At 41.9% G+C, this 27938-nt stretch overlaps 1 protein-coding gene across 3 annotated transcripts; it reads right to left on the bottom strand.

Annotated features, from left to right (window-relative positions):
* Window positions 1-57: 57 nt before the first annotated feature.
* PPP2R3C (protein phosphatase 2 regulatory subunit B''gamma) lies at window positions 58-27881 on the bottom strand. Of its 3 annotated transcripts, none has more exons than XM_034768635.1 (13): window positions 27669-27881; window positions 25205-25332; window positions 23932-24036; window positions 21751-21863; window positions 20328-20425; window positions 15374-15444; window positions 14210-14342; window positions 12945-13000; window positions 12792-12867; window positions 11963-12099; window positions 10413-10550; window positions 1571-1630; window positions 58-787 (listed from the first exon to the last, which is right to left on the bottom strand). In XM_034768635.1, the coding sequence occupies exons 1-13, from the start codon at window positions 27715-27717 to the stop codon at window positions 599-601; spliced, it is 1353 nt and encodes a 450-aa protein (XP_034624526.1). In that variant the 5' UTR covers window positions 27718-27881; the 3' UTR covers window positions 58-598. The 3 variants fall into 3 exon arrangements, with proteins under 3 accessions (XP_034624526.1, XP_034624525.1, XP_034624527.1); XM_034768634.1 differs by having other exon boundaries at window positions 25205-25335; window positions 27669-27879; XM_034768636.1 differs by lacking the exon at window positions 27669-27881 and adding an exon at window positions 26999-27110.
* Between the last annotated feature and the right edge of the window lie 57 nt (window positions 27882-27938).

Genomic DNA, 27938 nt, shown 5'->3' with positions numbered 1-27938 from the left:
CTAGTGTGTGTGTTAAACTCTGCTTGTCAGATCACTGTTAATTGCTTATTCTCCCTCTTACTAAAATAAAAATTCAATTTTTTATTTATACAAAACCTTCATCTATAGTTGAATAACGTGGGGGGAGGAAACAATACACATTGCATACATAGTTGCTAGTGAACACTACATGTGACAGATTTAAAAACTCTGACATCAAATACAGCAGTTAGACCAATCCCAAGATTCCTGCTGACTTCAGCAGTAGCAGAAACAGGCTAACACTGGGCATTTTTGGAAATCCCATCCTTAATATGCTGCAGGTTTTAATATACATCCTAGAACAAAATGTTGAAAGAGAAATGTTACTTGCTACTGTAGGTTGAAGAAAGATTCCAAACAATCTCTTCAGCTTACTAAAATCAAACCACTGTTGCCTCTTAAATAGCACTGTAGCTATTTTGGATTCACCATTTATCAATTTGACAACCCCTATACAAAGTTTTAATACCACCCATCTGGGGGAAGATGGAAGTGTCTTAGTTGGATAATGAATAGGCCTGCAGCTTCAGAGTTTGTGCACATTTAGGCACATCTCCCTGAGTACAGTGTATTCCTGTTATGTATCGTCAATATCTGTAGTATTGTCATTATCACTTGCTACAAGAACCTCTCTGTTCTCATAGGTCCAGAAGCCATTCAGATCAATTAGAATGCTGGTAACAGTGTCTCCTTGGCTACTGTTGATTAAGTCTTGAAGGGAGATCTTGTATGGATCCTTGGGCTTCACCATATCAAAGATTTCATCCTATGAAAGGAAAACCATAGAATTAAAAGGCACATTTATAAACAGAATAGTGATTAATTTATCCATAGCATGATCATTTGGGCAGTCTGTGCCCCTCACTCATGAAGCTTTGATCTAAAATAAGATTGCATCTTAAGTACAGAGCTGGTAGCTGAATACACTGCCCCTCTAGTAATGGTTTTACTCAGCCAGAGAGGAAGTATGATGGGCTCAGAAAGGCAGCATGAAGCCCTGCCACTTTAAAAAACAACAAAATGCAAAGAAATCAGGCAAATCCCTACCTAATGTTATGGAATTTTCTCTTCATGAAACATGAGTCACTTGCAGTATTTCAAGACTTCTGAAACTAAACAGGGAACTGCTAGCTAATATTATGTTAGAATGGTATCAATAAGTTGTAGTATGCGTTTAGTTACTGGCAGTTCTCAAGGTAGAGCTATTTGATTTCTTTACAAGTAAGAAACTTCCAATTATTGTCAAGCATCTAAAACCAAAGGTGAGGCTCCGTGTGTGCTTATTGTAGGTACTTGCATCAGAAAAAAATTTACTAAGAGAAGCTGAGTACTAAAAACTTTGCTTTCAGAATAATTAGTCTAGAATGAAGGGGAATTTCCAATGTCACATTGCTGACGAGTTATATTTTTTTACAGCATGGCAAAGTTGATTTAACAGCTCACAAATACCCAGTGGTTACAATACTGTGCAAGTAAAATTTCAGATCTGTTTAATTCAAAAATTCCAGTTATGTGCACATGGTACTCTCTATATTTAGGGAAAGCTAACCTTGACATCTTGAAAAGAAACTGGTTCTTGTCCATGGATTTTCATTTGTTCCTGAATAGCCTATAGGAAAAGAAAAGCTGTTAGAGCAGTAGAAACCTAAGAAACAAAACTGATAATGTAGTGTTCTACAGTTGCTCAGTACTAGATTTAAAAAAAAATATTTTTAATTGTCTAAAAGAGACAAGTGGGTGAGATCTTTTATTGGACCAACTTCTGTTAGTGAGAGAGACAAGCTTTCGAGCCACACAGAGCTCTTCTTCAGGTCAAAAGCTTGTCTCTCTCCAACAGAAGTTGGTCCAATAAAAAATATTACTTCACTCACCTTTACTCTCTAATATCCGGGGACAGCTACAGTACATATTTAAAGAAAGAGATGTTAACCCTAGTGGTAGTGGCTGCAACCCATCCTTCCTTCCATGAATAGAGTGAGCAATCCAAACGATGAAAGCAACTGGAATTAAATTATCCACAAAGGCAGGATTGGATTAAGGTCAATCACTATGGGTATGTCTACACTGCAACTGGCAGCGTGCACAGCAGGAGAAATGCAACTGGATAAATAGACATGCTAGCTGTCAGGGTTCCCGCCCCACTCTGAACTCTGGGGTACAGATGTGGGGACCCGCATGAAAGACCCCCTAAGCGTATTCCTACCATTTTAGGTTAAAAACTTCCCCAAGGCACAAATTCTTCCTTGTCCTTGGATGAGTACTGCTGCCACCACCAAGTGAGTTAGACAAAGATTCAGGAAAAGGACCATTTGGAGTTACTGTTTCCCAAAATATCCCCCCAAGTCCCTTCACCCCCTTTCCTGGGGAGACTTGAAAATAATCTACCAACCAGATAGGTAAACAAGGTGAGCACAGACCAGACCCGTGGGTTTTTAGGTTCTTAAAAAAAAAAAAAAAACAGAACTTTAGTATAAAGAAAAAAAAGTATAAGAAGCACCTCTGTAAAATCAGGATGGAAGGTAATTTTAGAGGGTAATTAGGTTTAAAACACAGAGGGTTCCCCTCTAGGCAAAACTTCAAAGTTACAAAACCAGGGATAAACCTCCCTCTTAGCACAGGGAAAATTCACAAGCTAAACCAAAAGATAATTAATGCATTTCCTTGCTATTACTTACTATTTCTGTAATATTAGCTGTATCATTTCAGTAGGAGCTGGATTACTTGCTTGGTCTCTCCCTTTGTCTCGGAGAGAACCACACACAGCAAAAACCTTCCCCCTTAGATTTGAAAGTAGCTTCTCCCCTTATTGGTCCTTTTGGTTAGGTGCCAACCACATTATTTGTGCTTCTTAGCCCGTTACAGGTAAAGGAGGGATTTTATGCTACCCTTAGCTGTATGTTTATGACACTAGCTCTGTCTGAGCTACTGTGCTAAAATTAGTATTGTGGCCATTGCGACACAGATGGCAGCATAGGCTAGCCACTCAACAAGTACCAGCCCACCTAACGCTGGGTTGGTAGCCTGTACCATGACATCCACACTGCTATTTTTAGTGTGCTAGTTCAAGCAGAGCTAGTGCAAGTCTGTTCACCAGGACAGGGAGGCATGCTCCCAGCTCCCATATAAATATACCCTATATGCCTGGGCCCTCAGCTTCTGGAGTGACATGATGAGCTCAATCTTCACTTTCAGTGAACAAAATAGTTTCGAACCCTCACAGATGCAACAAAAAGCTTGAAAATGTGACCTAAGTGTAATTGAGGCCTGCCTTAGTCTGCAGACAGCCTAAAAGTGTGAAGTGCCCCATTCATTTTAGCTATAAAAGCACCTACCACGCAAATGAGGGACATGGCTGAGGCAGGATCACAGGGGCCACAAGTGGGGGTATACCCGAAAGCCCCAGATTGCCTTAATTTGGTCCTGCACAAATTGCCACACTGCTAGTGACCTGGTAAGAGCACACTTAGGACTTGTCCACATTTGAAATGCTAGAGCTGCAGCTGGGCTGCTATAGTGCTTTCAGTGTAGACACTATCTATGCTGACAGCAAGGGTCCTCCCTTCGGCATAGGTGATCCATCTTCCCAAGAGGCAGTAGCTAAGTCAACAGAAGAATTCTTCCATTGACTTAGCATTGCCTACATTGGGGCTCAGGTTTGCTTAACTATGCCACTCAGGGGTGTGGATTTTTCCTGCACAACGTAGTCAAGCTGACTTAACTCTTAGTGTAGAACAGGCCTTAATATTTTTCTCTGTAGCCCACTTTGATAAACATCAGATAATAGATTTACTGCTGTGGATAAGAAAGACCAATTCAAAGTTTGATACTGACAATAGAAGGGCATTACTGACATTATTGCAAAGGCAGGGAGTCACCTGTATGGAGAATGTGTGGTCATCTGCACCCTATCTAATAAAAATTAATGTATTTATATAGGATTTCTGAATACTAGCTGTACCCCAAGTGCCTGCCACCCTCCATTACAGAGGTGACTGCATTATAGTGGTACTGTACAAAGATTATATAGTTTGTAAAGTGTTTTGGGACAAAGGGTGTTACGTAAACTATTATGCTGATTTAAATGTTTAGATTCCACAGCAAAAAATACAACTGGTTCTGTATTAACTGAATGAAACTTTGCAGATTAAAGAAATGAATAATCTGAACAAAATGCAATTTTGCAGTGTAAAACATATTCGAACTTAACATCACGTGGAACTACACCCTAGCACAGCCAATTTGAAGCAAAACACAGCTTTTTATTCTCTAGATTTTTTTTATTAGAGAAAATTTGATAGCACTATACCTATTACATTTAGAAACTCAATGAATACAGTGATTCCTTGCCATAGGAGAGATTTGAATTCAGGCACAATATGTTTCATTCACTACATAATGAAAGGGGGGAAAGATAGCTCAGTGGTTTGAGCATTGGCCTGCTAAACCCAGGGTTGTGAGTTCAATCCTTGAGAGGGGCACTTAGGGATCTGGGGTAAAATCAGTACTTGGTCCTGCTAGTGCAAGGCAGGGAGCTGGACTCAATGACCTTTCAAGGTCCCGTCCACTTCTAGGAGATAGGATATCTCCATTAATTTAAATTTTAATTTAATTTATTTATAATTCTGTCCAAACATTTGAGTGGACCTACATAAATTGTACAGAAAGGGGGAAAAACCTAATCCAAAGATGAAGGACCAATCAATGCCCATGACAGAGTTCTGTATTTATTTTCTACAACAAGCTACTTTGAAAGATGGAACCTGGATTCTGGTTGGTTAAAATAATTCACAGCAGTAGCTAAACTAAACCACAAGCTGGGAAGAGAAGGTCAGCATCTTTGTACAATGCACTAAAAAATTTAGTAAGTTAACTAAATGAAGCCATGCAACGTGGTGATAACCAACCCAACAGTATTTAGCAGCAGAAAACAGATGGCACCAATAGGCTGAGGGAGTCCAACTTAAGGGCCTCATCAAATGTCCCCTGAAGTCAAGGAGAGCTTTTCCACTGATTTCAATAGGCATTGGATCAGACAGTGAGGACGCCAATTCATGCAGATTTACCTTGTGAAATTGGCAATCATGCTTTATGTAATTTAAGAACTACTACAAGTGGTTTTCTGTCAACTGTGATAAAATTGTCACCAAGTTCTTTTATTACAATTCTCTGGCACCATCTGAACCACCAGCAACAAGCCAATGCTAAAGTGAACCTGTTTCACGCTCTATATAGAATTCAACTCAGGCTGGATTCTGTACCAGCACAGCACTTACTGAAAAAGCTTTGAAACTATTCCACCGTTTATTTGGAAGACTTCTGTTGATCGTGCTTTTCCAGAATGATATAATTGAAGTCACTATCAGTAAAGGGTTTTTGTTTAATAGACAGAAGGTTTATTACTGAACAACAGCAAAGGGCATAAGACTATAAATAAGACTTTATGAGCTATGTCTGAATGCTTAATGAGCTGAATGAATATGTAATTGTTCTTGATTTGGATAGTGCAGGCTTGAGTACAATGAAATACAGTTGATTTTAGTATCTTGGTACAAAATGCCATGTGCAGATAACTAAAAATATTTTTGATTCTAACTTTATCTGACAATTGTTGCTGAAGAAGGATCTTACGCCTGAGAACAGGATCAGGCAAATAATTCCCTTTGACATCAATCAAAGCCAGGATTGAGCCCCAAGCTATCAACACCAAAAATAATTGATAACTTTTCTTACTTACAGTCTATTTTCTGCAAATATAGGCACTGCATAAGTTTCCAAGGAGATTTAACCATATTGAAAGTTTGAAGGGAGCGTTGCAAGCCAAAGGGAAATAACGTTACAGAAAAGTAAATTTGGAATTAGAGTAATTTTAATTACTGTTTTTTAATGGAAGCTTAACTATGAGAACCTTCTTCACAGCTAAATATTGAGAAAAATATTTGATTCACAGAGCCTTAGAAAGTGCAATGAGTTATTAGTGTGCAATCTTGAAATGTTAATAAATGAAATGCTTGAAAATGCAAGTTAATAAACACAAGTCTGCCAGTTGGCATCACTGAGATTTTGTGGGATAATAAACATGACTGGAATATTGGTATAGAAGGGTACAGCTTGCTCAGGAAGGACAGGCAGGGGAAAAAAGGGAGGAGGTGTTGCCTTATATATTAAAAATGTATACCCTTGGACTGAGGTGGAGATGGACATAGGAGACAGACTTGTTGAAAGTCTCTGGATAAGGATAAAAGGGGTAAAAAACAAGGATGATGTCATGGTAGGAGTCTACTACAGACCACCTAACTAAGAAGAAGAGGTGGAGAAAGCTTTTTTTTAGACAACTAACAAAATCATCCAAAGCATATGACTTGGTGGTGATGGGTAAGGCTCCATGTTTGTCACGGATGTCACGGAAATCACAGATTCCGTGACTTCTGCAGCAGCCCCGTGCGGTTGGCCCAGGAACTGCCTAAGCAGCTCAGGCAGCCCCAGGGTCAGTTGCAGTGGCTGCTGCTGGGGCAGTCTTGGGGGCCCCCTGTCCCCTCCCAGCAGCAGGAGTTTGGGTCTGTGGGGTTCAGGGCTGCTGCTTAACTGCGGCGGGGGGGAGAGCCCCTCCCTCAGCTGCCCTAGCTCCACATGCTGCCTCTGCTGACAGCACCGTCCCCGCAGCTCCCATTGGCCATGGTTCCCAGCCAATGGGAACTGCAGAACTGGGGCTTGGGGCGGAGCCGAGGCAACATGTGGAGTTAGGGAGCTGGGGCCGCCACTTCCCAGGAGCTAGGTAAGGAGCCTGTCGTCCCTGTCCCTCCCCCCACCCCGTGGCATCCCCTGGGCCGCAATTCGCCCCTATGCCCCCCTTCCAGCACCCACAGCACACACACCCTGGGTTGCGCCCCCCTCTCCAACACCCACAGCACTCTCCCTCCCCCAGGCCACAACTCACCCCCCGAACACCCGCCCCCCACTCCCCAGCACCTGCAGTTCCCCCTGAGTTCCCTCCCCCCATTTTAGTTAGGGGTATTTTTAGTACAAGTCATGGACAGGTCACGGGCCGTGAATTTTGTTTACTGCCCGTGACCTGTCCATGACTTTTATTAAAAATACCCGTGACTAAAACGTATCCTTAGTGACCGGGGACTTCAACTACCCAGGCATCTGTTGGGAAAATAATACAGCAGGGCACAGATTATCCAACAAGTTCTTGGAATATATTGGAGACAATTTTTTATTTCAGAAGGTGGAGAACGCTACTAAGGGAGAGGCTGTTCTAGATTGATTTTGACAAATAGGGAAGAACTAGTAGAGAATTTGAAAGTGAAAGGCAGCCTAGGTGAAAGTGATCATGAAATGGTAGAGTTCATGATTCTAAGGAATGGTAGAAGGGAAAACAGTACAGTAAAGATAATGGATTTCAAGAAGGCCGACTTTAGTAAACTCAGTGACTTGATAGCTAAGATCCCAGGGGAAGCAAGTTTAAGGGGAAAAACAGTTCAAGAGTTGGCAGTTTTTCAAAGCAACATTATTAAGGGCACAAGAGCAAACTATCCCACTGTGTAGGAAAGATAGGAAGTATGGCAAGAGACCATGATGGCTTAACCAGGACATATTCAATGATCTAACTCAAAGAAGAGTCCTACAGAAAGTGGAAACTAGGTCAAATTACAAAGGATGAATATAAACAAATAACAGGTATGTATGGACAAAATTAGAAAGACCAAGGCACAAAACGAAATTAAACTAGCTAGAGACATAAAGGGTAACAAGAAAACAATCTTCAAATACATTAGAAGCAAGAGGAAGACCAAGGACAAGGTAGGCCCATTACTCAACGAGGGGGGAAAAACAATAACAGAAAAAGTGGAAAAGCAGAAGTGCTAAATGCCTTTTTTGTTTTGGTTTTCATCAAAAAGGTTAGCAGCGATTGGATGACTAACATAGTGAATGCCAGTGAAAATGAGGTAGGATCAGAGGCTAATATAGGGAAAGAACAAGTTAAAAATTACTTAGATGAGTTAGATGTCTTCAAGTCACCAGGACCTGATGAAATACATCCTAGAATACTCAAGCAACTGACTGAGGAGATATCTGAGCCATTAGCGATTATCTTTAAAAAGTCATGGAAGATGGGAGAGATTCCAGAGGACTCGAAAAGGCCAAATATATTGCCAATCTATAAAAATGGAAATAAGGACAACCTGGGGAATTACAGACCAGTCAGCTTAACTTTAGTACCCTGAAAGATAATGGAGCAAATCATTAAGCAATCAATTTGCAAATACCCAGAAGATAATAAAGTGATAAGTAAGAGTCAGCATGGATTTGTCAAGAACAAATTGTGTCAAACCAGCCTAATCATAGAAGATTAGGGTTGGAAGAGACCTCAGAAGGTCATCTAGTCCAACCCCCTGCTCAAAGCAGGACCAACACCAACTAAATCATCCCAGCCAGGGCTTTGTCAAGACGGGCCTTAAAAAACCTCTAAGGATGGAGATTCCACCACCTCCCTGGGTAACCCATTCCAGTGCTTCACCACCCTTCTAGTGAAATAGTGTTTCCTAATATCCAACCTAGACCTCCCGCACTGCAACATTGCTTCTTGTTCTGTCATCTGCCACCACTGAGAACAGCCGAACTCCCATCCTCTTTGGAACCCCCTTACAGGTAGTTGAAGGCTGCTATCAAATCCCCCCTCACTCTTCTCTTCTGCAGACTAAACAAGCCTAGTTCCCTCAGTCTCGCCTCGTAAGCCATGTGCCCCAGTCCCCTGATCATTTTCATGCCCTCCTAATAGCTTTCTTTGACAGGGTGACAAGCCTTGTGGACAGGGAGGAAGCGGTAAATGTGGTATACCTTGACTTTAGTAAGGCTTTTGATACTATCTTGCACGATCTTCTCATAAACAAACTAGGGAAATACTACCTAGATGGAACTACTATAAGGTGGAAGCATAACTGGTTGGAAAACCATTCCCAGAGAGTAGTGATCAGTGGTTCACAGTAAAGCTGGAAGGACATACTGAGTGGGGTCCCGCAGGGATCATTTTTGGGTCCGGTTCTGTTCAATATCTTCATCAAGGATTTAGATAATGGCATAGAGAGTACATTTAAAGTTTGTGGACGATACCAAGCTGGGAGGGGTTGCAAGTGCTTTGGAGGATAGGATTAAAATTCAAAATGATCTGGACAAACTGGAGAAATTGTCTGAAGTAAATGGGATGAAATTCAATAAGGACAAATGCAAAGTACTCCACTTAGGAAGGAAGAGTTGCACACATACATAATGGGAAATGACTGCCTAGAAAACAGTACCGCAGAAAAGGATCTGGAGGTCATAGTGGAGCACTGCTGCAAAAAAACTAAACATCATTCTGGGATGTATTAGCAGGAATGTTGTAAGCAAGACACAAGAAGTAATTCTTCTGCTCTACTCCATGCTGATTAGACCTCAACTGGAGTATTGTGTCCAGTTCTGGGTGCCACATTTCAGGAAAAATGTGGACGAATTGGAGCAAATCCAGTTAAGAGTAACAAAAATGATTAAAGGTCTAGAAAACATGACCGAGGAGGGAAGATTGGAAAAAATTGGATTTGATTAGTCCGGAGAAGAGAAGGCTGGGGGGGACATGATAACAGTTTTTAAGTACATAAAAGGTTGTTACAAGGAGGAGGGAGAAAAATTATTCTCCTTAACCTCTGAGGATAGGATAAGAAGCAATGGGCTTAAATTGCAGCAAGGAAGGTTTAGGTTAGACATTAGGAAAAACTTCCTAATTGTCAGGGTGGTTAAGCAATGGAATAACCTGCCTAGGGAGATTGTGGAATCTCCATCATTGGAGATTTTTAAAAGCAAGTTAGACAAACACCTGTCAGGGATGGTCTAGAGATAATACTTAGTCCTGCCATGAGTGCAGGAGAGTGGACTAGATGACCTCTCGAGGTCCCTTCCAGTCCTATGATTCTGTGATCTGCACACTAAATATAAAATCCCTTAAGTGACTGCACACAACTACCATTGCATTTTCTATTACTTATAATGCATTCTGGATCCTCTGAGGCACTGAAACGCTGTGTATAAAGAAATTAAGACCATCCCATACAGCTGTCTTTATTTTTTTACCTTGTAAGTAAGTCTTCATTATAGGGTAATTTCAACTGTTGGAACACCAAAATTATTTTCTATTGATTTAAATTAAATCAAAGCAGTTTAGTTTCTAATGCAGGTAAGATGTTGAAAATGCCTTTTGAATTATTTCCAAGTTTTAGAATGTGGGGTTTTAACATTTTAAATCTTTTTTAAAGTTGACAAAAACCTCATAGTGAGCATAGGTAATTTAAAGTGATTCCCTGCAGATCTGTAAGTAGAAGCACAGAGACTATAACAACACACATCTAGAGACTTACCCTAAAGAAATAATTCAGGGAAAAAACATTCAGGTATCCTTTGTTCTCTATATCAAGCAGTTTGAAAATATATTGTAGAGCTGCAGGTTCCTTTCTGTTTTCTAATGCAAGCACAAAGTCCAGGTAGGTCTTATAGTCCTAAAAGAAAATACAATCATGATTATTACAGTCATCTTTTTAAATTGATTTTGCAAGCAGGAACATTGTAATTGGTGGCTATTTCACTGTAGGGTAGCCGTTAGGTTTTTTTGGAAGATGACAATGTGAAACAGAAAATGGTTGCTGCCACTGAAGTGAACGGAGAAGTTTGTTTCTATGATTTACTGAGGCAGCATACCCATACTTTTTCACTGACATTTTATTTGTACACTAAGGAGTCTGTCCAGAAATCCAAATGAAACAGGCTATATACATTTAAACAATACTTGTTTATTACATCCTTAGATTGCCAAGCATAGTCCAGTTGGCTGAGATGGGGACCATATGACAAGGTAGTTTCCAAAAATTTCCTTCACTTCTAGTCAATAGTTTATAGCACTGAAATATTGATAGGCTTTCCATTGGCTGAGAGTGGGCCACATGACCAATGTACCTAAAACACAGGACTCTCAAAACAGGGTAACTAATGCTGCAGGACTTATAGGACCAAACAGACCCTGGGTTGAGACATTAAATATAGTAGAATTTAGATCATACGTTTTCTTTTTTCTGTTAGTGCCACTGCTTTGGTTTCTTGACCACAATACAACAAATTAACTATAGCTACCTACATAGGTTACATATACACTGTATTTCTATGCATTCATCACAACCCCATCCACTTTAGCTTAAAATTGGAGCCCCAGAACACAGACCGCTAGGGTGAATTCACAATTAACTAAGTTTGCATTTTATAAACCATCTCAACATAAACACAAAGAATAGTGATACACTATAAATGAAGTGTTTCACGATAAACAATATACACATACGTTTTCACTGATTGTCTTTGTCCATCCTAAGTCTTTAGTTTTAGTTTATAGGCTCCTCACTATTCACTCTCATAGCTGTAGGAGGCACACAGCAAAACCACCATAGTCTTCTGCCTCATATTAACTGCACAATGAGGTTTATTATTTAACAAGCTGCTGGGTCAGCTCTCTAATGAACATTGTTCAGTTACTTGCCATTTGGATTTCATTCTTTGTTTAAAGAGAAAGAGCCAAAATCATTCCAGAAACATTCCTGCCTCTCCACATTTAGTTAACATTACTGCCTTCAGTTATTGGAAAGGAAAATTTATACTGGATTATCTTGGTTTGTTACAATGGTACCTCATCTCCTTTCACAAAAATATACTGGAATAACACATTATGCTTTTTGGTAATAATCAGATAATTATATTTTCTAAGCTTCTGCTCTGTTCTATTTGCAGAAGCAGGTACTAAATAAAATAGTCATATTACTTTAATCTGTTCTTTGTTTTAAAGATAATGCTTATGCTAATCTATCTATCATAGTTTTAGTACAGAATGTGTAAATCGGAGTGCAAGCTAGAAATACATGATTACCATTTCTCCATCATAAGTCAGACATTCCTGGAAGACACGATCTAAAAATATGTTGGTTAGTGTCCCTGTTCCATAGCGGGACAGTTCCTCTTTGCTGAGCATACCATTGTGATCTTTGTCAAGATTTAAATACTGGCCTAGGAAGAAGAAAATAGACTGAAAATACAATAAAATCTCCCTACATCATAGAAGAAGTAAATTTTAATGTGACAACACACAGAAGTGTCAAGTTCATTTAACATATTTCACATTCTTTTGGATTAAATGTATAAGTAAAGTTATTAAATTTTAATGTTCTAGCTCCGTAAGAATATTTATAGTGCACCCTAAGCATATACAGAATGTAGAAAGACAAGGTCCTTGCCCCAAAGCACTAACAGCATAAGTCACATGAAGATGGTACATGGACTAGAACAAGCCTCAGTACAGAAATGAAGAGCAACAATGTAAGAAAGTTTAGTGGCAAAAGTAGTTTTAACGAAGGAATGGAGGGCGACTGGCACACAAGGAGGAGGCTGTTTCAGGGGTAAAGAAGAGATGCACAGATAAGAGTGGGAATAGACATAGGGAGCAGTTAGGACAGAAGGTAGGGAAGAGTCTAAGGAGCATGAAGAGAGATGTAAGGGACAGTGAATTTGAGGACCAAAAACATGAACATGATGCAGAAGGTGAGAGGAATGTAGTGAAGAATGGAGGAAGCAAGAGAGGAAGATTATCTAAGCAGTGGGGTTTTACACAGATATGGGACCACAGAGGAAAGGTAATACTGAGTCTCTGACTAAATTATACAAGCTAGTGAATACAAATGACTGTGCATGTAGGAACATACCATAAACCCTCAATGCGGACGGAGCAGAAAACCAATTTGTTTCTTGACTTTCTTTAGAAAGTTCTTCATCCCTTAACTAAATGAAAAGGACGCACCCAGTTAGAATTCAGGAAGTGCAAAGTGAAATAACAAAACATGTCAAGAGATTTTTACCTCCAATAAGTCATCCAGAAAGCTGCAAGCTAAAATATCTTGTATCTTTATCTTGCCTGCGGGAAAAGAAAAAAAAATGTAACATGGTCACCTAGTTACACATCAACCTGGCCTTACTCACTTGAAAGGTTCCATTTACTTTTGTGGTACTGAGTGAATAAGGTTACCAAGATTGGGTCCTAAAGATTACCAGGAAAAACAATGCAAACTTTTTATTATCAATTATGCTTCCTAACCCATCAAAAAGAGAATCAATAAAAAAGCTTATCACACAGACACAAGTTAAAACGTTAAATTTAAGGATCAAATACAAGTCATTTAAAAAAAATGCAAATTAGCTGTTATAGTGTACAAAGCCTGACATTTGTAAACTGTGTCTCAGTTCAAAAAGGAATCATTATGGAATTACACAATTTTAAAGACAGTAAGTTAGGATCAAAATTATGAGTGTTTATTATAAAGTCACAAGTGAAACATAAACAACTGGTGTTTGTGCATTTGTGAAAGTTATAGGCCAGGTCTATACCGAAAACTTTTAACAGGATAGTAACATTGGTTGGGTGTGATTTTTTTGCTTTAATACAACATTTTTTATACTGGTAAAAGGCCTAATATGTAGGCGTAGTTATAGTGGCAAAACATGCCAAAACAACTTATTTCATTCAGGGAACTGGTATAAGCTATACCAGCAAAAGCACTCTTTTGATGGTGGAAGCTCTGTCTACACTAGGAGGGTTTCCTGGTATAGCTATACCACAAACCTTTCCTAGTGTAGATTAGGCCAGAGATACTCAAAAATCCAACTAACGAGAGTAAATCAGATTGACAGAAAGATCTCTGGCTTGTGTTTTATGAGAAGAATTACTTGGCATAATACCATCAGAACTGCGGTAGTTGTTGTGCTGCACTTAACTGTAGTAGGGATTAATATAAAGCTAATCCTAGTTCATTTATTTTTGCAGCAGTATGGCCCAACACATTATTTTTAATTTCTAAGCAAACCTCTAGAGTACAACTCTGAGGTGGTATTTCATTAGGACTCATTCTGACTCTGATCCTGCAATCTGATCTGTGCAGACACACCATTAAACCTATGCAGAACCCCTAGTCTTCAGTAGAGTTCAGTCCGCACAGATCAGATTGCAAGATTGGGGCCTATGAAAATATTTGTACAATGTTATGAAGACAGAAACAACTTCAGTATTCATATTTTAAAAGTAAAAACATTTCCACATATGTTTTAGAGTTTGAAAACATAAGTTTACCCGTTCTGAGAGGGTCTAAAAAGAAGAAGAACTTTCTAACCGCAGTGCAGACATAGAACGAGTAAAATGATTTTTCTAAACCATCCAACTGTGGCAAAGTAGGGATAAGTTCCAAAATATAATTTTCTAAATCCTGCAAAATTAAAAAAGGAAAGAAAATATGCTTTGAGATTATAAACATTGCCATTGTTCAATTTAAATTAATTGTTTAAATTATTCTTTTGCTTTACAAGTTTTATTTGTTGAGAACATTATCCTGCAATGTCACTGTACTGCTTGAGTTATTTAATCACCTAAAACCTCTCCCTTTCTTCCAATTTTTAAACCTGAGTTTGACTAATGATGATCCCTTCCTTTACAAATTTCAGAAATTTACTGCACCTAGTAAATCAGATGGTATCTTGAATAATTAGAGACTAATTAAAACCTCTATTCAGATGGCTTATACCATTGCCAGTAAAAGTGACAGGAGAAGAGCATATGACAGCACAGCAGCAGTTTTTTTGGTGTCAAAATTAAAAGACACCAGGAGCAACAGGAAGAATAGAGGGTGCTCAGACAGTGCTCCCTCATACGATGAAACAAAGATTTCTGTACACTTGAGGTTGTTTCTTCAAGATGAACACCATGTAAAATGCACACCTGGCATTATGACTGGCACTGTTTCATTAGTAAAACTGGGGGGAAGGAGAAATACATGTGAATATGTGGTAAATCGAATATTTGCCGAATGCCAGTGCACAACTGCGGGATCTGGATGTTCTTTTTGCTTAATATTCGATCATAGATTTTATTTTATTTTTTAAGACTGCTACATGTGTAAAGATAAAATAATCTGAAGAGCATCGTTAGCACCAGTCTTTTACATCATCTCTTTATCAATAAATATAATAGAATATCAATTATCTGAAATCTTAGTATTGAAACCTCCCTAAGGAATTACCAGTATGTCTCCCAAACTAGCGATTCCCTTGCTATTAAATCTCTATTACTCTGTATAAGCTCCTCTTTATCCAAACAAATCTGGTGTCACCCAAGATGTCTGGACTATTGGGATCTTACTCTAATGGAGAAACATTAAAGTACAAGTCACCTTTATCCTCTCTGTTGATTTAAGCTACCCAGGATAAAGTACATTAAATTTACTGAGTGGACAGTACTTACCGATTCTCTGAGGTAACCCTGTCCTGCCACATCATATAAACTGAGGCCTATTCTTGTCTGGTGAAGCCATACTGTAAAAAAGGATTTAGAATCATGATACAGGATCCTTTTTTGGGGCAAAGAATAAATGCTTAGTTAACAGAGTTAAAGTTGACTGACAGTCTCTTGTACCCTTTCAGAATGTCAAATGCACCTATACTTAATCCTCTGAAAACCAGGAATTACAGATTTAAGATACATACCAATCCTGCCCCACAATCTTTACCCTACCACCCAGAGTTAACAAGCGTCACTGGGGATATACTGTAAGTATGTTTCAGCCAACGTTGCCCCACATGCAACTATGAGGAATGACTAAGTAAATGTGCCATTTTATGTGGCGTGTTGTGTCCCATGGAATTGTATTCTCTAATTTATTGGCATGTACTTACTACTCCTGAGGGAATTCTGTGCCAAAAAATTAAAATTCTGCACCAAAAAACAAATAAAAATTCTGCACACAATATTTTAAAATTCTGCAACATTCTGCATATTTTGTCAATAAATACATGTGGAGGCTCCAGCATGGCAGTGGGGAGCACAGGCCACTGGCTGCACGGAGGTGGGAGATCATCCTGCAGCCCCACCCTCCCTGGGGACACGGACTTGGCAGTGAGGCTGCACCTGACCCTGACAAGAGTGCAAGGGCTGGGCCTGCCCCAGAAATACCCCAGGGTCATGCCCCTCTGTGCTATACAAACCAAGATAGCAAGTGAGAGAGACAGAGTCTTGAACGCGCACACCCAACCCTAGCCCCCAATCTGGGTGTGGGGTAAGCAGGCTCAGCCTGAAAGGATCTAAGTGTGGAGGGGCTTAGTGTGGGGGGATCCAGGTGTGGGGTGAGAGGCTTCTATGTGGGGCAGTCTGGATGTGGGCAGCTTGGTGTGGGAGATGCAGGGTGGATCTGGATGCACAGGGGCTCACTGGGGGGTTCCAGGTGCAGTGGGAATGGGACTCTGCAGGGGGGTCCAGGTGAAGGTGGTTGGGGCTCAGCATGGGAAGTCAGGATGTGGGGGATGGGGCTTGGTGTGGGGGCTCAGTGGGGGGGTCCAGGAGCAACTGGTTGGGGCTCAGTGGGGGGAGGGTGCAGGGAGCTTATCAGGGTGGTGTAGGGGGATGGGGCTCGTTGAGGTGGGGGTTTGAGTGCAGGGGATTCAGCAGGGGATGGTCTAGATGCAGGGGTTGAGGTTCAGGGAGGGTATCTGGGTATATGGGGGTGGGTCTGGATGCACAGGGGTTGTGCAACGGGAAGCAGCTTCCTGACCTGGCCATGGCCGCTCCTTGCAGGGAAAGAGGAAGTCCCGTCCTCCCCGACCTCCAGCCTGGCTGGGACTAGAGATGAGCATGATGCAGGGTAGGAGCCATTGGCCAGTGCATCCCCAGCCACCAGCAGTGATTTACCTCCCTGCTGGCTGCTCCAGGCACCCAAAACACCACACCTACGCTGTGGGGGAAGGGTGTGTGACCACTTTTGCAGCTTCTCTTTGCTTCATCATCAGAAATCATTTTTCTGCAAGGAAGCAAAGAAATCCGTGGGGGCATGAATTTTGTGCATGTGAAGTAGCACAAAATTCCCCCAGGAGTATGTACGTCAATGGCCCTTTACTGTTACTGTTAGGGTATACCAACCCAGCAGCTGGGGTTGTAATTCCCATCTTGAGTAGACATGCATGCATTCTGCTCGAGCCAGCACCTAAAACTAGCATTGTGGCTGGGGCGACACAGGCAGAGTGATTTGGGCTAGCTACCTGAGTACAATCCTAGCCAAGGTCCTAGATCCTTCCTCATGGCTACAATCCTACAATACCTGAGTACAATCCTATCTAAGGTCCTTCTTCATGGCTAGCCGCTCAGGCCACACTGCTACTTCTAGCTTGAGCAAAGCTATTGTGTGTTCGCCTACCTAAGCTGGAAATTACATCTCCCTGATGCAGTATAGACATCCCCTTTAGCAACTGGTGCAGGGATTACTTCTAGCAAGTTGCAATAGCCCAAACCACAATATATGGAGAGGTGCATCTACACCTATGTGAAGCCCTCGTTTTTGCACTGAGTTATGTGGGTTGTACGAAGAGTGGAGCAACACAGTTCAATCTTGACGTGGGAATTTGTAGTAGTATGATAGTATCCATGATAGCGCACTACAGGACAGGGATAAGAGTAGGACATATTCCACCAGGAATCCTTTAGGACAAGGGACGCTATCATCTGGCAAAATTGGGGTAGTCTGTGCACGATAGGTGGAGTGGGTGAGTATAGGCCAGGCTGAGGCAGCTCATGTTCACTAAGCCCAACGTAAACACAACTTTTGCCTTAGTGAGGACATGGTTTGACATTTTCTCCTACTGTACCTATGTGCTTTGTCTCCACCAGTACTCCATATCATCTAGCAGAATAGAGTGCTATGTCACTTGTCAGGGGCAGGTTGGGCTTGTGACACCCTGGCACCCCCATATTCACCACTGCATATAATTATGATATGTTTTGTACAAAGTATGCCTTGTGAATATCATTCTAAAAGTCCTGATCTGCTAGACATCAATATCTCATTGGATTGTAAGTACTATCATTGTATGTGAAGTTATGAAGTTTGGCTATGTATGTGCTACTGAAACATGTTGTGAGGTTGAAAACACCCATAAGCAGACTTTCAGGTACAACAATAAAAAGGCCAAACAATGTTGATTGCTTATTGAGAAAATACACACAAGCACATGGATTACCCCAGGAACTGCGTACAATAGAAACCTCTCAGACGTAGCACTACACAATGGGAACTGTTTGACCCAGGTCACAGCAAAAGAGCTTTCCAGCAAGTTGGAAGAAGATATAAAACTTGGCTTCAATGTCCCTACAACACAACACCTGAAATTACTGGAGGAAAAAAGAGTGAGGGGGGGGGGGGGGGGGGGGGGGGAGGAGGGCGGCGAGAGTGCTAGTCCCAGGCAGGAAAGAAGGAAGCCTGCCTGTGTATGCAAAAGCTAACCTGATTGTACTATCTAACTGAGTGAGACACTGCTTGATTCAAATCCTAACTATTACATTAGGCTTAGATTGCAGTTTTGTTTTATTTCTTATGGTAATTGACTTTCATCTGTTTGCTATCACTTAAAATCTATCTTTCTGTAGTTAATAAATCTGTTTTATGTTTTATCTTAACCAGTGTGGTTTTGAGTGAAGGGTTTGGGGAAAAATCTCAGCTCAGTTAACAAGGGTATGTGCATCGTCCTCTTCATATTGAGGGAGGGGCGGACTAGTTAATAAATTTATACTGGTCAAGTTTTGACCAGGGCAGGATGATATAGATCCAGGTTCCTAGGCTGGGGAGCTGCGGGTATTTTGGCTGGAGCCTATCTATTGTTGGTTCACGCAGTGACTGGCAGAGCATCCATGAACACAGCTGGGTGTGATCCCTGCCTGTGGATGTTGGTGTGAGCGCAAGCTTGGAGGGCTTTGCAGCTTGTCACAATGTCACAGTGTGAGAGGGAACCCAGATTGGTAGAACAGAGGGCTCAGCTGTACCCCAGTTCCAGGTGGCACCCCGGAGGAGACATATCACAGGGATATCACTCGAAGTGGGCAGAGTTAAGAGTGCAGGGTAGAACTGGTGTGTGCCTGAACTCTGCGTTTCCTGGTTTGCAGAGGTTTAAGTATAGGTGCATTTGATGTTCTGAAAGGATACAAGCTTCTGCAGGTCAACCTTAACTCTGTGTAAACCAAGTTTTTTGGCAGTGAATTTCTCTTGGTTTTTGAGGAAGTGGTGTTAGTAAGGAAGGTATGATTCAGGGGCATAAGAAGGCTTCCTGGGAACACCTCACTACTATTCAGATACCACTTCTGTCCTCCCCTGGCTCCTCCATGCTCTCAGTAGGGCTGGGAAGGTATGGGGAGAAAGGAAAGTTGTAACTGATGGGCTGTGAGAAGCACATCTACCAGCTGGAAGCAGTAAGGCAGAGTGGAGGGAAGCTCCAGATTCCACTCTGGGGACTAATGTAGGGGGAAAGGGCTCGGCACAATCTTCTGCAGCATAGGAGTTCAGAGGTGTGAAGGGTTCATTCTTCTTAATAAGACATTTTCAGATTAATCAGAACATTCCCTGGAGAAGAATACAGTTTGACACAATAGCTCTGAGAGATGTGAACTGATCTATTCACAAGAGGGTGCCACACAGACAACCTGCTTACACCTAAGTGTGTAATGGAAGAAACCCAAAACTAACAAAAAAAGCTTGTGGTCGAACTCAGGGCTGGTCTACTCTAGAAGCGCTACAGCAACACAGCTGCACTGATGCCGCTGCGCCACTGTGGCACGTCTGGTGAAGACGCCCTATGTCAACAGGAGAGACCTCTCATCACAAAACCACCTCCACAAGAGGTGGTAGATATATTGGAGAGAGAAACTGACACATCTCTGTCAACACTGGCGCTTAGGTTAGTGGCTTATTCACACCCTGGAGTGACATAAATTATACTGACATACGTGGTAATGTGTACAAGCCCTCGGTTGCTTAAAGAAGAGCATAAGGCATCTTAAATAGTTACCCATTCACTACTTTTCCTTGTGTGGTGTCAAATCTGCAACAGTAGCTTGGAACAGTCTTAGCAGGAAGTCAAGGTGTGAGTAAGCAGGAAGGCAGATGACTTTCAAAAGCTTTATGTCAAAGCCATAAGGAACCTGCCATTGATATTTCAGGAGTTTGAATCTTTTTTCCTATAAAACAATTCTCAGAAAAAAAAGGTGGAACAGGAAAATAGGATTTTTAACCTAAGGGCCAGATATTGCTCCTGTTGAAGAGAACTGCAAGTGTCCTGTTAGACTTCAACAGATGAAGGGCCATATACTAGGAATATAATACGATTTAAATACGCCTGAAAATAAAATAATATTCAATATCACAGAAGAAATATCTACTCACCTTTTCTCATCACATAATTGAAGAACTGCATGATAGATATCCTTCCATAGGGATCATTGTGGAGTAATTTAGCAAAAACTTTCGCTGTAAAGAACTGCCTATGAAACACAAGAATGACAACACTAAGGGTTTGTCGACACTAAGGGCTTGAAATGCAACAATCTAGACACTACCTATAGAATGAATTCTTCCATCAACCTAGTGCCGTCTACACCAGGGGTTAGGTCGGCTTAACTAGGTCGCTCAAGGGTGTGGATTTTGCACACCCCTGAGTGACATAGCTGGGTTGATCTAACTTTTTACTGTAAACCAAGCCTCAGACTGTGCAAATCTAATATAATGACATCAAGTTGACTGGTTGATACAGCTACAATATATAAAACAACTAACATTCTTCTGAATATTATTTCATGACAGGATAGGATATGTTATTTTTCTGGAAATGGATAAAAAGAATAGAAGAGACTAGGCCAGATCTTAATCTCAGGCATGCTATCCAGGGGCCTCAGAAAATCTGTAACATGAATGAATTGCACAAGCAAAGTAAGAGATTTTAAGAGAGATGCACAGTGACATACAATGGATATAAGAGATCAGAAAATGAACCTGAATTTTCAGAGCTGCCTGGTTTTCTACAACAAAAACAAAATATAAAATGTAATACTGCAGTCGCTCCCTGTCCAATTTTCCTCATTGGTTTCAAGAGTAGTTTCCCACATTATAATAGCAAACGCTTTGTTTCTATTTATAGAAAGTAAACTATGCACCACTTAACTAGGACAGCTCAGATTTAAGTTCAATAACGAACAGCATCAACTGCTGCTTAGTGGAGATGCCTTCTGATGATTTAATGATCTTTTGTGTATTTCAATTCTGGTTAAATCTATTTACCCTTTTAGCAGCTTCCAAGTCTCCTTAACTAGGATGATGTATGAAGAAACTGTATGACCTGCCTGACTACAACCTGTTCTTGACTATTAATTTGCTCCTGCCAAATCAAACAAACTAACTGGGCTGCTATGCTGGGTGTATAAAAGAGGCCTCTGACACTGGAGAGGCACCAGGATCAGTCCATCCCTTAGTGTAGATAGTGCTTCTTCCCAGCCACATGAGCTCTGCGGTTTCCTGGACAGTAGCATTACTATTAGAATGGTATTTCTGTTCATAAGAACTTCCTCTTAATTAAAATTAAACAGGATTTACTGGGGCATCTCAATCAAAAGGATCCTACCATGTCTGACATTAACTTTTTTGCAGGGGTGGAAATGGAAGAGTCCAGTGATAATTTTCTTATATAATACCATTTGCTCACCCTTAGTTAAACTTCCTATTATAACTTTAAATAATTAGATAGTTAAATAGTATTATGATCTTAAATAGCTGTTTAGCTTTAGTAAGCATGCACTAGATAAAGGAGCCTTACTTGCACTTGGGTCCAGCTTTCTCACCAACTTTCAAGAAGCTCTCATAATTGATCATTGCTTCCTCCCCAATCATAGGTGGTGTCTGATGTTTGTCCAGCAGAAACCACAAATTCTTAAAAGGGATTTAGATTTGGTTAGGGAAATATCACATAACAAATGTTAACATGCTCAAACAGGTTATTCATATCTAGGGCTCTGTGTCTGACACGGATGTCATAGAAGACATGGATTTGGTGACTTTCTGCGACCTCCGTGTCTTCTGCAGGGGCCAGTGTGGCTGACCCCAGGGCCAGCTGCTCAGGTGGCCCGGGGACAGCCACAACAGCCACTGTTCCAGCAGACCCCGGCAGTGGTCCTGGGGTGGACGGAGCAGCCTCGGCCCGTGGCCCCTGGCAGCTGGTGCCACTGGCCCCAGCTCCCTCCACCCCGATACCCCTCCCCAGCAGGGCCCCCGGAATGCTCCCCCTCCCCCTGGCCAGGATTTAATCACATGCATTTTTGGTATAAGTCATGGACAGGTCAAGGGCTTTGAATTTTTGTTTATTGCCCGTGACCTGCCCATGACTTTTACTAAAAATACCAGTGACTAAATCGTAGCCGTACTCATATCTAAGAGCATGTCTTCAATGCAGAGTTAATTTGGGCGACTGGCACTCAGCTTTGAGCACTCAGGTTGGCCTAGCTCAGGTGCAAGCCGCCACATTGCAAACCTATAGTTGAATGTGTCCACCCAACTGCATCCATACTGGTACTCTACTCATCTGTGTATATCATTTGTGGGGCCATAGCCCATGGTTCTTTGTACCCAGTAAGTTAAGCTGTTCTTTGATTCTTTCTCAGTGAATTGCATAGGTACTGGAACTAGGGGTGCTCCTGCATCCCCTAGCTTGAAGAAGTTTCTATCATATAGAAGGTTTACAGTTTGGTTCAATGGCTCTCAGCACCCCCATTATTGCTCCAGCACCCCTGGTGAATTGTGGGAAGGCATTGGAGGACTATCAGCACTTGAGTGATTTAACCTGCGTTCACACTACAAAACTGGCAGGCTAGCAGCCCATGTGTAAACAGCACTTAAGCTTTAGCTCACACCCCAAAATGGGCCAACTATCTGGGGTGTAAAGCACCACCACACTCAGGTGAGAGGTTTTGTGGGTGGGCAGGAGCCAGGATAGGGGCAACACTTGAGGTAAGAGCTTGAGTTAACTCTGCAGTGAAGACAAGCCCTAACAATAGACTCATAGACTTTAAGGTCAGACGAGACCATCACGATAACCTAATCTCACCTCCTGCATGTTGCAGGCCACAGAACCTCACCCATCCACTCCTATAATAGATCCATAACCTCTGGCTGAGTTACCGAAGTCCTCAAATCATGGTTTAAAGACTTAAAGTTACAGAGAATGCACCATTTACACTAGTTTAAACCTGTAAGTGACTTGTGCCCCATGCTGTAGAGGAAGGCGAAAACCCCCCAGGGTCTCTGCCAATCTGACCCAGGGGAAAATTCCTTCCCAACCCCAGATATGGTGAGCAGTTAAACCCTGAGCACGTGGACAAGACCCAGCAGCCAGACAACTGGGAAATAATTCTCTATAGCAGGGGTCGGCAACGTTCGGCACGCAGCTCGCCAGGGTAAGCACCCTGGCAGGCCGGGCCAGTTTTATTTACCTGCTGACGTGGCAGGTTCGGCCGATCGCGGCCCCCACTGGCCGCAGTTCGCCGTCCCGGGCCAATGGGAAGCCGCGGCCAGCACATCGCTCGCCCGCGCCACTTCTCGCCACCCCCATTAGCCCAGGACGGCGAACCACGGCCAATGGGGGCCCGCGATCGGCCGAACCTGCCACATCAGCAGGTAAATAAAACTGGCCAAGCCCACCAGGGTGCTTACCGTGGCGAGCTGCGTGCCGAACGTTGCCGACCCCTGCTCTATAGTAACTCAGAGCCCTCCTCATCTTCTGTCCCATCACCACCCATTGGAGATATTTGCTGCTCGCAGTCGCGGACCAGCTACATGTAATTGTAGGCAGTCTCATCAGACCATCCCCTCCATAAACTTATCAAGCTGAGTCTTGAAGCCAGTTAGTGTTCTTGCCCCCACTGCTCGCCTTGGAAGGCAGTTCCAGAACTTCACTCCTCTGATGGTTAGATTAAAAAATGATACATTCTTAGTGCCTTCTTACCTGCAGCTCTTCATTATCTAACAGCTCTCTACTTTTTCTCTGTAGAAAGACTGCTCTAGATTCTTCTCTTAATTTCTGCAGTAAGACTTCATCCTCAGCTGGTAGCTAAAAATATTACAATGTTATTATTTGTATTGCATTCCTTAATCCCCAATCAGGATCAGCGTCCTGTTTTGGTAGGTGCTCTACAAGCATATCAGAATACAAGTTTCTGTCTTACAAAGAGTTTACAGTCTAATCTGTAACAATATGCAATCTACCAAAAAAAATAGGAAGGAAGGAAGGAGTATGTTTTTATCGTGTATTATATATGGCCTAAATATTTCCATAGTGATATTATAAACTTTGTAATATGAACTGGAATTATGTTCGCTATGGAGCCAAAACCACTGCAAGATCTTAGTTTCTGATCTCATGAAAGACAAATAACTGCAAAATGTCTCAAGTCACTGTCTCCTATTACTTCTTGGTTTATAGCCCAACTTTGATTGATGCATAAAAATACCTTTTCATACTTTTTTTTGCATGGTACAACTCTTGCCAAACATCTGACACTGAACAATATCCTGGTCAATGTAACCTAAAATCCTTAATACAGTTCCTGTGAATTTATAAGCATTTTCAATGTGTAAATTTCATATTGCTGCTTCATTAAGTACTTTTGCCAAACAGTACACTCAGATGTGTGCCATGGATTTTACTAGAACCTGAGAATGTATGGGATGTCAGTGCAATCTATATTTCAGTAGGAGCATCTTCAATCCTCAGCATGCTGTATTTAGGAAGATACTATTTTATATAATGGATACACATGTGAAAAAGTAGACAAAAATGGTTTTTACTGATTATTTAAAGGTTTAGGACAGAGCATTCTATTTTTATTGTAAAAATGCTCAGGAAACAGGGTAGGGACTTCACGATACTGGCATTTCAGGGTCATGAATTGCATGTAAAGGTTGGAAAAGATGGGAAGTGGGCTTTCAAGTTTTGAAAACAGAGAAAATATATATTTTATGTTGCTCAATGGCTAACCTGATTAACCAATTAGCTACAGCATTAGCAAACTATTTCATGGCTTAATCAGATCCTCCTCAGCAGCTGTATGAGAGTCATTAAATCCACAGCTAGAAGGGAAAAACACTCACAACACAACTCTCTCAAATTCTGACCCAATGTAGCTTTTGCTACTAAAATGCCAGTATTAAAGAGATAAAGATTTTCTGCTTTGAGTGGTATATTCTTAGGTTTAAGTAGCTCTGGATATACCACTTACCCTGTAATAAAACCGTGGTATATTCACGTAGGATGTATTAACGCTTTTTCTTCCTCCTTTCCATTCCATGTAGTATTTTGTAAACAACTCCATTTCTTCATCCTTTAGCTCTTGTTCACTTTTTTTAGCTGCTTAACACAGAACAGAATATCTTACATTTTACCCCCAGGTAGACTGATTTTAACAAAGTGTTGGGTTAAAGGAAATCCATTTTGCTTTTATATAATTGCATTTTTAAACAACCAATGTCACTATAATCTGTATAATCCGCAGAGGGCATAAAGTAAAAGGCATAAATGCCTGGAAAACAGCGGACGTACATCATGTTTGTCTGCTCCCCAAAGGCTTGCAGAAGACCCTCTCTGCTAACACCATGTGGTCAGAAAGCTTTGAGTGAAGGAGGGCAGGGCTGTGGCTGGAAAAGGCAGGGAGCAGCAAGTTCTCTGGTGCTATTTTTTTAAATGTAATTCTGCTACAAGCACTAAGTCACCTCAGAGTCTTAATGTGCATTCACAAGGGAGGTTTCTGTGGCAACATGACTCCCTCAAGAGTAGCACTACTTTTGGATGAGGGAAAGTAGGAGCAGGTTCCCACAATTTTCCTGCAGATGCACAAGTTCCTTAGGGTTTCAGGACTATGATTCCTGCATACTACTGTAAACCCTTGGAAGAAAGATCCTGTTTGTTTCATCATAATGTGAAAGTCAAGGTTCCTGTGGTTTTTTCCCCTCACAGGAAGAGTGCACATTCTACATTTGCATTTAGCATAACTTTCTGCACATATCTAACTAAAGACTAATGAAAGCTTAGCAGTTGCTAAAACATACTTATATTAATTTAATCTATAATTTTTGCATTTACTATCTGTAGAAATTATAGATTAACTATCATGAAAAACTTGGCTTCAACACCCACTTGTCTTTTGGGCTAGAACTATTTCTCCCTCTCTCTTCAGATCATTCATTGAAGAGAAATTATTGCTGTACGTTACACCTGTATTTCTTTTGGGTAGAACTAAGGGGGCTCCAGTCCATTCCCATGCAATATTATAAGCAAACTTCGAAGTGTCAGAAACTATCTCCAGACATATCTAAGTAATTGCTAATAAAGTGGTAAAATCTTTGAAGAAAACTATAAGAATACCAATGTCCTCAGTAATGTGAATGAGAAATAAAAAGCACAACATTTTATTCAGTCACAACTAAATAAAAGTACAAATTACTACACGTTTATTTGCATTTATTCTTCATACAAAAGGTATGCAAATACATCTCTACCCTGATATAACGCTGTCCTCCGGAGCCAAAAAATCTTACTGTGTTATAGGTGAAACCGCGTTATAGTGAACTTGCTTTGATCTGCCGGAGTGCGCAGCCCCCCCCCCGAGCGCTGCTTTACCGCATTATAGCCGAATTCATATTATATTGGGTTGTGTTATATCGGGGTAGAGGTGTATACTAATTAGGCACTAAGATACCACAGCAAGGGGCTGGGTATATGTGCCTGAATGCATTAGATAGGCATATCTCCTTGTCTATCAAAGATGCCAACCAAACTGAGGTCCTTGATATAAACAAAGGTTTGTCACTATTGTTCTAAAACCGATTCTGTGGCTGTACAAGCCTGCAAGTTGTTGTTCCTAGGATTCATAAAATAGTTGAAGCTAATTTCTACTTGGGGGCAAGTGTTTTTTTGAAAATAATTTCTTTAACTTGTATCATGCAATGATATGGTATCGATTTCACTGTGCACACTTTAACAATATATCGTAGTGGGGAGGGAAAGAAAACATTACCAGCATACAATGCAGACCCAAAAGCACTTGGACTTGGAATCTGGCACTCTGCTCTGTCACTCACATGTAACGTAAAACATCCTACGGGTTGCATCATTTTCAGCAGGAATGTTTTATGTGGGAAAGACGAGAGGTCTTTTTTTAAACGCAAAGAGCTGAAATGTGATTTGTGAGAGATCTTAGCTCTAGTTCCAGATGTGGGCCTCGCAGTCCTGGAGGCATCTGACGGCCCTCATGAGCACACAGAGTTCCAGCGAGGCTACACTAGACCTTCGGATGTGGTAGATAGCACGTGTTAGCTAATGCCACACCCTAAACGAGACCTGTGTGACCTCACCCCGATCTGCAGGGATCGGGCTCCAGGGCCCGTTCAGGCTTTACCCCTACCCCCACTGAGGCAGCCTACCGGGGCGGGTCAGACACCCACTACGGTGGTGGTTTGTGACAGGGACGCCCGTCTGCTCGCTCACTGCACTAAGGGCCCGAACAGAGCCAGCTTGGGACCGGCTGGTTCCAGGGCAGGGCCGGGCCGGGCTGTCAGTATAGCCCCTTAGCTCCGCGCTGGATCGAGCCTAGGGCAGAGCCAGAGACTCTCCCGCCCGCTCTCTGTGGGACCCCCGCAGCCTCTGCTCCCCGCTTCCCGCTCGCTCCATGTTCCCCGCGCACTCACGGCCGGTGCAGGCGGCCAGCCGGCCCCGCAACGCCTGCTTCCACTCCATGCCCCGCAACGCCCGCCCCAACGGCCACACATCCGGGTTACTGTTCCTCCATCAAGTAACCACCATGCTAGGTGCGGGTAAGAAGCTGTTAAGGGCCCTGGCAATTACTTCCGGCGCCTGCGACCTGTCCCATACACCTCGTACGTCTCCGGCCGACTAAAGCTGTTGGCGCGGACACCCTGCCCGTAACCAATATGGCGGCCACGGCCAACTAAGGCCGC

Source organism: Trachemys scripta, chromosome 4 (assembly GCF_013100865.1).
Source record: "Trachemys scripta elegans isolate TJP31775 chromosome 4, CAS_Tse_1.0, whole genome shotgun sequence".
Taxonomy (NCBI): Eukaryota; Metazoa; Chordata; order Testudines; family Emydidae; genus Trachemys; species Trachemys scripta.
Note: the sequence above shows the minus strand (reverse complement) of the source record. Positions and strands in the feature narration are given on the sequence as shown.